Raw genomic sequence first — 11150 nt, forward strand, 5'->3', positions numbered from 1 at the left:
CATCACGTCACCCTATGACGTCACAATAGGCCGTGCCAGTGCGCACCATGACCTCATGTGTTATTTATAGGAATGATGTCATACCCCATGACGTCAGGATGAGAGTGGTGCGAACCGGATGCAGCCGGTGCGAACCAGATGCGCCAAAGTGACGTCATCAACCCAGCTATATAAACTCGAGGTTTTCCAGCTCTCCTCATCAGTTGCTCACTGAAACTAGAAGCATGCAGACGTCTCCCGCCTCCGCCTCCTTCCGTTGCCGCCTGTGTGAAACAGATGACCACAGTTATCTACACTGTCCCAAGGTGACCTGTACCGAGTGTGGTGCTCAAGGTCATCGCCATTACGTATGTCCCAAGAAGACCAAGGACTACAACAAGCACGATAACAACACCTGCTACAACTGTGGAAGAAACGAAGGTCATCTCAGTTACGCCTGTCCACATCCCTGCCGTCACTGTGGTGAAGAGGACCATAAGAGTATGAACTGCTCTAACAAGACCCAGAAACGTCCAGCATCCACCCACCAGCCAAGTGAACCGCCAAAGAAAGTGAGTAAACGTGAAAGCCAACATCTACTGGCTCTACTCCATGACAAGGTCCTCCTCGTTCAAGATCGCATAGACACCATGTACTCTCTACTTCAACGCATCTTGGAGTTTGTGGAACCCATGGATGATTCCAGCAGCACGGCCTCCAGTGCACCAGCATCACCACCATAGATGCCTCGGTGATCTCTCACCCACCCATACCAACGGCCCTTTTCAGGGCCACCCACCTGGCTCGAAAGAATGCTCCATCCAATGTTTTTTAACCACCCACACACACACACACACTCACACTTGTCTAGCCACGCCATCGTCCGCCTCACCCCCTCTCTCCCTCCCTCCCTCTCTCTCCTTTCCTCTCCTTTCCTCTCCTTCCCTTCCCTCTCCTTCCCGTCCGCCGCTCGTCCGTTCCGCCATCTTGAAAGGCGTCTACGCTCGCGAGATCCCGCGAGACTCCACGCGATCCCGCGAGATCTCACGCGATCCCACCGGATGGGCCCGCCCTCTTGAAACCCGTCCGCCATCTTGGCCCGGAGATGACGTCATCGTCATGCGCGCACCCACCGGAACCGGTCGTGACGTCATCGTCATGCGCGCGCACCCACCGGAACCGGAACCCGAGTGATCTCCCCCTGACCGGAAGTGACCGGATCCAAGATGGCGGCGCCTATGGGCGCCGCCATCTTGAAAAGGCGCCAGGGAGACGTTGCACACTACTAACGTTTCACTGTTGAAATATCAGTTACACTCAAGTCGTGCACTTACAGTTTTCAACTCACCATTCAGGCGAGGTTGACCGATCACGTCAAACATCATCAGAACTCATAGAATGTTTATGACTATTACAAAAGGACACATCTGAGTTTTGTATTATGTCATTTATTTAGAAAAGGTATCTCTCTCTCTCTCTCTCTCTCTCTCTCTCTCACACACACACACACACACACACGCATGCACGCACACACACAGAAAGGGAGTGGGGAATACTACTGTAAGACTGTAACAGACTGGAAACATATATATATATATATATTTATATAGGCATTGTATACATACATACATACATATGTACGTACGTACGTACATACATACATACAAACATACATACCGTCGGTTTCGAGTCTCTTACCGTAATATTCCCCTTGCATGCCTAGAATTTTCCACGTTGTCATTGTACAACAGAATCTCTTGAAGGAAACATGAAACATCAACCCCATGGGGTAATTAACTGCTGAAACATATTCCATTTGGTGTAAAAAAAACAATAGTTTGTTGAAATCAATGATGACACCAGGTGTTTTGAGGTCCGTCTTCGTGGTCGAGCCTTTCGTTGTTTATCTCAAATGGTCCATATTATCTCCTCAAGAAATGCCCTTCACTCTATTTTCTTTCTGTATGTTCATTTACTGTCAACAATAAAATCACATGTACAAACAAAACCCAAATACACATCGTTATTTAATTGCTTTCATAATTCGAAACATATTACTAAAAGAACATCCAACGCAAGTTGCCGTTACCACGTGTTTTGTCAAGGCAAACATGATGCTGTTAAATATTCATAACGGTGTATTATAGAGGTGATGCGGGTGAAAGCAGATTGTTTGATCTCAAGACAGTGTATTGACTCATGTTAGGAACATAATCGTCAATACTGTACGAGCAACACAGACACATGATTTTCCCATAATCTGCTAAAACAGTCCAGTGTACAATTGGGACTATATCATCTGTGAGAGTGGCTTACTCCACCAATGACATCCTTCACAAACACACGCAAAGCCAAAGCAAGTACTTACGTTTCAGATGACTTCTGCTGATAGTTGGACTACCTAATTCATCGTGGTGATACAGAGGTTCCTGATGGGGGTTGCGATTTGTCTTATGTGCCGGATCAAACACTCGACGGCTGAAAATATTAGAATATACATCTGTAACTATTTTAATAGATCATTTTTATTCTATTCTGTCATTGCATATAGCATCAGTTAACATTAAAACACATAACAAAGACCCCTGGCTGATATGAAATAGCATCTGTCTCTGTATATACGGAACAGCAATAGAGTGGAAACGTGTACATTCCGACCTCTGTTACAAATCTATTGCTGAGGAACATTTAGTGATCATGTTTTATTGTGTTACTTGATTCTGGAAAGTATGGAATGGTGGCATAGTTTTGTGAAACTATTTGAATATCACATTTTTAAAAGTATTATGGTAATGTTGATTGGAGTATTGTTTCTGCTTGAATAACCAAGTATTGCGTGTCTGTATTGTCAAGTTTTATATCTATTCTCAAGTTTTATATATATTTCGTCGTAAAGCCATATTTCAAGTAATTTCCAGATAAGATGCACCTTGATGCAGTCACAGAATACCTGAGTGATTGTTTCTACGTCCGTGGTGAAGAAACTACTACTACTGCAATCCGCATATCCTATTATTAACAGGCAAGATATGGTGTAGTATTCTGTATTGGAACCATTGTAAACTAGTATCCTTTGTAATTCATAAAGGAATTACATAGTAGTGTAGCCAGTCGTCACATGTGTAGGATAAAGTCCCATTTTGTCGGGTGTAGCATAACAGACTTACTTCTTAATGGGGATAGATGTCGAAAATTGAACCACTTCGACACATATGGTGCCCTTCATAAGTTCTTAGTCAGTCCTAAGACTTACATTTTTTTAATTCCGTCCGTGTATAGAAATACGCATACAATGAGGAGGACAATGAGAACTGAGAATATTATTCCCAAGGAAATGCCAACAGCTGCTCGAGACTCCACATCAGCTGTAAATATAAAGAAATATGTTAAACATTACTGAGTTACTGTAACATAACAGGCGGATGTTGATATCATAGAGTGAGTGAGTAAGTTTAGTTTTAAGCCGCTTTTAGCAACATTCCATCGATATCGCGTATGGGGACACCAGAAATGGGCTTCACACATTGTACTAATGTCGAGAATCGAACTTGTCTTCGGCTTGACTAACGAAAGCTTTAATCACAAGGCTACCCCACCACCCCTGATATCCTAGAAGATTCACATGTTCCGTATTTGAAATATTTGAAATACCTAAATACAAATATGCATTCGAAATCGACGAGATTACGATGTGTATTTCACACAAAAATATAAACACAAACTTCTGTAGTCTGGCATACAACCCCCTGCCAGAAATATATCCAATACAGCCTATGCAAGCCTATGCCATGTTGTAAATCGAGATTTCTGTCGTTTCAGAAACAGAATACTATACATAGTAGAAAGGAGTTGTTATATATTTCTTCGATGAAAAGTCGTCTCTGACTTTTCAATCAGGTGTAAGGGTACGAGCATAACATATTGTTTTGGATGCGTTTTCTACCAGCTCAAAGTAATGCTTGTGTCAGGGAAGCACTCTAAGGCAAACAGCTTCACACGGGGTTATTGATCCTGGTAGGTACATTTATACTTACTTTGAGCAATGTCTGAATCATTCAAAGGGTGGTTTTTTGGCTGGTGGAGACGGTGGAAAGATAGTCATCGTCTTTGTTACATTACAAAATGGCCCTTGGAGGTCTCCGTCACACAGCACACAAGCATTGGGAGTTGTACATTTGATACATCCAGCCCTGCACGCTTCACTGCATGTCTGTCCTGTCCATCCGTCCGTACACCCGGCAATACAGCTACCTGAAAGTCTCTCACAAGCTCCATCTACACAGTGTCCACATATCACAGTGCATCTACTACCATGGAAACCTTTCTGACATCCCTGTGAACAGTCTCCATCCCAACGATTGCACAATCTGCCGCCATTACAGTTCGGAGAACATTTCCCTTGACAAAAGTTTCCGTACGTTCCTTCTAGACAGGACTTGCAGAATCCTGTGGTTTTGTGACAGCTCCCGGGACAGGTTTGTGGACACGGGGTGGTGCATCCAGATCCATACCAGCCACTGTTGCAGTGTGTGCACGACCCGTTCGGTTTACAAAAGTAACAGTGAATGCCACATGTTGATCCAAGAACGGTTCCTGTGGGAAAACGTCAAAACCAGAGTGCCGCTGTACGAAACGAACTTAGCGCTAAGACTACTTAAAGTCTGTGTCATGGTATGAGAGTTACGATCACCTTAGCGCTAAGATAACTTTGTAAATGGCACTCAGGGCCCCATTTCACAAAGCGATCGTAGCGCTAAGGTGATCGTAACTCCCATACTTTAACATAGACTTACGACTGTCGAAGCGCTACAATCGCTTTGTGAAACGAGCCTCTGAGGGTTATATTCAAATCTAAGAACTTCTATTTACCATTCAAATGACTTTTGTGATTTGGTAGTGATTCATAAACCTCTATTTGATAGTGTTTCATACGTAAATACTTTTCAAACATACAGTGGATTCTGCTTGGACAAATACACTTCAGAGGAATTCTTTTGTTCCTTTTCAGAGTGCCATATTGGTATGGCGGCATCTGATCAGATTACTGTTATCACTCGCATTCATTTTATCAAATAAGGAAACAATTACATGCGTTTCGGCTTGTATGCACACAGTGCTGTGGACACCGGTTTCCCGGTCCTTATCTTATCTGTCCTTTAACTATCGTGTCGTAAATTTATAGAAGGGAAAAAGGCAACAATATTCTATGAGTGAATGTGCTTTCAATACACCGTTGAACCCCGTTTCATGTGGATAGGTCATGTCGAATGTATCAGTATCTCCGTACAGGTAGCCGCACTATATAAATACTTAAATTTGACCGTTTATCTTGAATTCGACAGCAGTAGTAATATTCGATCTCGAACTCGGTCCTATGTTTGACTTTTACGTTCATCTGGAGGTTGGTATTTATACCATTGGTAATTTTCTGCAGTGCGAATAAGGATTTTAAATTGGGATGAGCAATTTTCCCAAATATATCTAGTTCTGGTTTACTGCTTGTGAATTTCTTTCATTTTGATGTCACAGACATACATACTTAACTTAACATGAATGCAATGGAATTGTTATGCCTATGTTGATAGTACTGGCATCTCGAAGATACACTATTTTTAGATACCGATATCCGACTGTACATTGTTCTTCTCAATATATGATCAGCTTGTTCAATACGGAAATATAGAAACAAATGGTTAAATCGATTTTGTTTTGTATTTCACTAACTGTAGAAACTTCAGACTGCGCTGCAGGTGTGAATACTTTACTAAAGGTCACATATTTTTCCAATATCTCTACCACATATATCTACAGAGCCACCCAAAAAGAAACCTCTACTTCAATTACTGCAAAGTTTAGGTAATATTTCGTTGAATAGTTTCGGTGTATGCTGACCGACATGTTCATGATATACTCTACACATCTAACAAGGTCACGTGTTCTAACATGTTCTGGGCTGGTATAAGTAACAGCAACCTGTCAGTGTCTGCACGTACACCCAGAATCACGCTCGTTAACACACCTGCAGTTAGTCCACCATTATTACAGGTGAATGTGGAACCTGTGACTTACCTGTGAGGAAAGGTAATACAATTACTGTGACCTGATAACTACCCGCCATGACAGGTATAAGGAAGAAGCGTTGTGAGCACACCTGTATGGTTGTGTGCCTGTACGATTACAGCTGTGAAATACTGCATAACAAATACATTGTGTGTACGATAACGGGTCATATCCTTCGATACGGGTTACAAGAGTCATGGAAAGAATAAAACCTGTCAGCGGTACAACTGTCTATAAATTCGGTCTGAGGTGGATTTGCTGTATAAAACCAGTCTGAGATTGATATGTTGTATATATACCCTGTCTGAGGTTGATATGTTGTACAGACCCAGTCTGAGGTTGATATGTTGTTTATACTCTGTCTGAGATTGATATGTTGTATATATACTCTGTCTGAGATTGATATGTTGTATAGACACTGTCAGAGGTTGATATGTTGTATAGACAAGCTGGCCGAGGTTGAAATGTTGTTTATACTCTGTCAGAGGTTGATATCTTGTATATACCCTGCCTGAGGTTGATATGTTGTACAGACCCAGCCTGAGGTTGATATGTTGTTTATACCCTGTCAGAGATTGACATATTGTATAGACTCTGTCAGAGGTTGATATGTTGTATAGATACTGTCAAAGGTTGAAATGTTGTTCATACCCTGTCTGAGATTAACATGTTGTATAGACTCTGTCAGAGGTTGATATGCTGTATAGACAACCTGGCCGAGGTTGATATGTTGTTTATACTCTGTCAGAGGTTGATATGTTGTATAGACACTGTCAGATGTGGATATGTTGTATAGACACTCTCAGAGGTTGATATGCTGTTCATACCCTGTCTGAGATTGATATGTTGTATAGACTCTGTCAGAAGTTGATATCTTTTATAGAACAACCTGTCTCAGTTTGAAATGAGGGATACAGTCTGCCTGAGGTTTGATATACTGGATAGAATCCGCCTGAGGATGATATGTTGTTTATACTCTCTCTGAGGATGATATGTTGTTTATACTCTCTCTGAGGATGATATGTTGTTTATACTCTGTCTGAGGTTGATATGTTGTTTATACTCTGTCTGAGGATGATATGTTGTTTATACTCTGTCTGAGGATATGTTGTTTATACTCTGTCTGAGGATGATATGTTGTTTATACTCTGTCTGAGGATGATATGTTGTTTATACTCTGTCTGAGGATGATATGTTGTTTATACCCTGTCTGAGGTTGATATGTTGTTTATACTCTGTCTGAGGATGATATGTTGTTTATGCTCTGTCTGAGGATGATATCTTGTTTATACTCTGTCTGAGGATGATATGTTGTTTATACCCTGTCTGAGGTTGTTATGTTGTTTATACTCTGTCTGAGGATGATATGTTGTTTATACTCTGTCTGAGGATGATATGTTGTTTATACTCTGTCTGAGGATGATATGTTGTTTATACTCTGTCTGAGGATGATATGTTGTTTATACTCTGTCTGAGGATGATATGTTGTTTATACTCTGTCTGAGGATGATATGTTGTTTATACTCTGTCTGAGGATGATATGTTGTTTATACTCTGTCTGAGGATGATATGTTGTTTATACTCTGTCTAAGGATGATATGTTGTTTATACTCTGTCTGAGGATGATATGTTGTTATACTCTGTCTGAGGATGATATGTTGTTTATACTCTGTCTGAGGATGATATGTTGTTTATACTCTGTCTGAGGATGATATGTTGTTTATACTCTGTCTGAGGATGATATGTTGTTTATACTCTGTCTAAGGATGATATGTTGTTTATACTCTGTCTGAGGATGATATGTTGTTATACTCTGTCTGAGGATGATATGTTGTTTATACTCTGTCTGAGGATGATATGTTGTTTATACTCTGTCTGAGGATGATATGTTGTTTATAGGGATGATATGTTGTTTATACTCTGTCTAAGGATGATATGTTGTTTATACTCTGTCTGAGGATGATATGTTGTTATACTCTGTCTGAGGTTGATATGTTGTTTATACTCTGTCTGAAGATGATATGTTGTTTATACTCTGTCTGAGGATGATATGTTGTTTATACTCTGTCTGAGGATGATATGTTGTTTATACTCTGTCTGAGGATGATATGTTGTTTATACTCTGTCTGAGGATGATATGTTATACTCTGTCTGAGGATGATATGTTGTTTATACTCTGTCTGAGGATGATATGTTGTTTATACTCTGTCTGAGGATGATATGTTGTTTATACCCTGTCTGAGATTGATATGTTGACAAAGGGGATACTGTTACATCCACAAAACTCTGGCGAGTTGCAGAATAATGTCGTCAACTTACCATGACATCACGGAACAGCGATGCGTCTATTTAACTTCAATATGGTTCATTGGCACCCCAAAATAGAGTTACAAAATTATGGCGGATAAAAGCTAACATTCAGATGAGGGATAAAATATGTTTGAGATTGATATGGTGAATACCACTGTCTTAGGTTATGAAGGATGAAACGCGAGCGGGAGTGGTGGATCACATGGTGAATAAAGTGTGTGTGTTTTATGTGTGGTGTGGTGGATAAAGTGTGTGTCTTTCAGTTTGGTGTGGTGGATAAAGTGTGAATGTTTGAGTGTTATATAGTGGATAAAATGTGATAGTTTGTGTGTGATATTGTGGATAAGACTAGTGTCTGATGGTATGGTGGATAAGACTAGTGTCTGATGATATGGTGGATAAGACTAGTGTCTGATGATATTGTGGATAAGACTAGTGTCTGATGGTATGGTGGATAAGACTAGTGTCTGATGATATGGTAAATAAAGTGTGTGTCTTTTAGTATGATATGGTGGATAAAGTGTGATTGTTTGTGTGTCATATGTTGGGTTTAACATGGCATAGGCAATATGTTGGATAAACGTGCTGGTATAACCCAGAGGGAAATGTATCTTACACGTAACCAAAGACGTCAAATAGAAAACATCGAAATCCTGATCTGCCTGACCCCCCACTCACTCACTCACTTGTATTCGAGAAATAACATACACAATGGAAGTATGCCTTTTCGTCATCTCGTGGAAAAGTAATAAATACCATTTCATTATCTACACCAGGGCCATATCGGAAATGATTACAGGTTTACAAATGTAGGTTAGTTGGATACCTACTAATGAACGAATGACCTACCTGAAAGTAATGGTAAGAGAAGTAGGATGGCTGTGACCATGCTATACATGGGAGATTAGGTTCCACACAGCTACATATACGATCGAAAAATCTTGATCTGTTAAGGGAGACTCTCCGGAGTTGGGTCAACGCGTTCTATTTGTAAACACACGATCACTGCTGATATCATTCCAAAAGATTTAAATTTACATATGGTGTATATCAGTAAGAATTTAAAAATAGCTGTCAGCGCTATACAGAGCGTCTTCTGTTGTCATGTGACTGCACCGTGCACTGTGGTATATGATTAGATATGAGCTCATGTTTAATACGAGCGGCAATGTTTACTGGGTAGCCGTTTCAGTGAGGGTGATATGAGGGGAAACGGTGAGTGAGTTAAACAAATTAGTACAGCGTGTTTTATTGAATCTTGACTAAAACAAGTTATGAATTCATGATAAATACAGTTCTGTTCTAAACATCTGTCCACGAAGGACGTGAGTGAGTGAGTGAGTATGGTTTAACCCCGTTTAGCAATATTCTAGCAATATCACAGCGGGGAAAACCAGAAATGGGCTTCACACATTGTACGCATGTGGGGAATCGAACCCGGGCCTTTGGTGTGACGAGCCAACGCTGTAACCACTAGGCTACCCCACTGCCCCTACGAAGGACATGAGGGGGAAAGGAGTTATGTTGAGTTATGGAGTATGAGTTATGTCATTGTTGCATATATACTGTATAAACATGACCATGTCGAAACGTTAGCGCAGCAGACCCCGGGAAACCAGGTTGAGTCAAACGATTCCTCCGAAGTGATGTGCCTTCGAGCAGGGAGAATAGAAGACGGCTAATATTTTAAATAATTTCATTTGGTGTGGCATTCTATTTGAATGCTAGTTAACTGTCCAATATTCTGGAAGCGGGACCATAGATCTGAATCTACATTAAGATTCCAAATAAAGAACCCATGGCGAAAAAAAATTGGAACAGAATGATTTGATGTAAAATGGGTTTTCCTTATATTCATTGTTATTTAGGATTGTATTGTCGTAACTGGCGTTTGGGTGTTAGTAAACCCTACCGCAGTTACCTATTGATTATGGTCGTTCCACATTGTCAGGGGAGATGTAAGCTCCAGCTCTGCACTCGCTTGGTCCATGGGGAATGCTCAGTCAAGGAGTGAGGGGTCGGGCGACCGTGACTCCTAACTAACTACATCACATTCATGTACTGGTCTACATACATCCAAGGATAAACGCAACGCCAAGTTCTATATATACTCACATAGGTTTATTGTCTCTCAGTCCATATCTCTAAGTACAACTCCAACAAAAGACAGAGCAGGCTCGTATCCTACGGGGAACTTAGTAAAGTGGATTGGCTTCCGAAATGTTGAGCTAGTACTTTCCGCACACTTTGAGCTCTTAGCGCCCAAACATGTCTTTTTAAATGAGACGAGCCTGACCTGATCCTGATCACATATTTCAACATATTGTTTTGATTCGTTATTAACTGTGTCTGTCCTTTCACTCATGTGTATTATAACTAGAGGGTCTCGGACAGCACCATTCAGTGACTCCCCTTTTCAGTGATTTGCTACTTCCGTATCCACCCTTAAACTCATGTATTTCGTAACCTTCCTCTTACGACCTTGTCGTGTTTTCGCCTCACGAAAAGTTTTAGCCAAGTTCATATCTCCATGTTTATCTTTCTCTTATTCCCCACCTTCTGCCTCCACTATGTGTTTAACCGTTCTTTGTCATGAGCCAAAGGTTATCAGTTCTGAGTCATATTGGTATTCGAAATACGGAATCTGCTGTAATTCTCTTAATGCTTTAGGGATTCATTTTCACCTTATAACAGTATACAAATGTTTAAACTTTTGAATGTGTGTGTGTGAGAGAGAGAGAGAGGGAGAGAGAGAGAGAGAGAGAGAGAGAGAGAGAGAAAGAGAGAGAGAAATGCAGCAG

At 40.8% G+C, this 11150-nt stretch overlaps 1 protein-coding gene across 3 annotated transcripts in view; it reads right to left on the minus strand.

Moving 5' to 3' along the window:
• The window catches only part of LOC124270326 (platelet endothelial aggregation receptor 1-like), a 36266-nt gene extending 26893 nt beyond the window's left edge, over positions 1 to 9373 (minus strand). Inside the window, exons 1-5 of one of the 3 annotated variants that reach the window (XR_006896725.1) lie at positions 9199 to 9372; positions 4014 to 4572; positions 3233 to 3344; positions 2348 to 2457; positions 1678 to 1954 (exon numbers count right to left, since the gene is read on the minus strand). Coding sequence is in view for 2 of the 3 variants with exons in the window: in XM_046705373.1 (XP_046561329.1) it covers positions 1678 to 1795 (118 nt within the window). In the remaining variant the exon portion in view is untranslated. Of the gene's footprint in view, positions 1 to 1677; positions 1955 to 2347; positions 2458 to 3232; positions 3345 to 4013; positions 4573 to 6048; positions 6425 to 9198 lie in introns of those variants that run through there. The other 2 variants (XM_046705373.1, XM_046705374.1) reach the window with 2 other exon arrangements.
• Positions 9374 to 11150: the final 1777 nt, after the last annotated feature.

This window comes from Haliotis rubra, unplaced genomic scaffold (genome assembly GCF_003918875.1).
Source record: "Haliotis rubra isolate DU_JTF1 unplaced genomic scaffold, ASM391887v1 Scf1509, whole genome shotgun sequence".
In the NCBI taxonomy this organism is placed as follows: Eukaryota; Metazoa; Mollusca; class Gastropoda; order Lepetellida; family Haliotidae; genus Haliotis; species Haliotis rubra.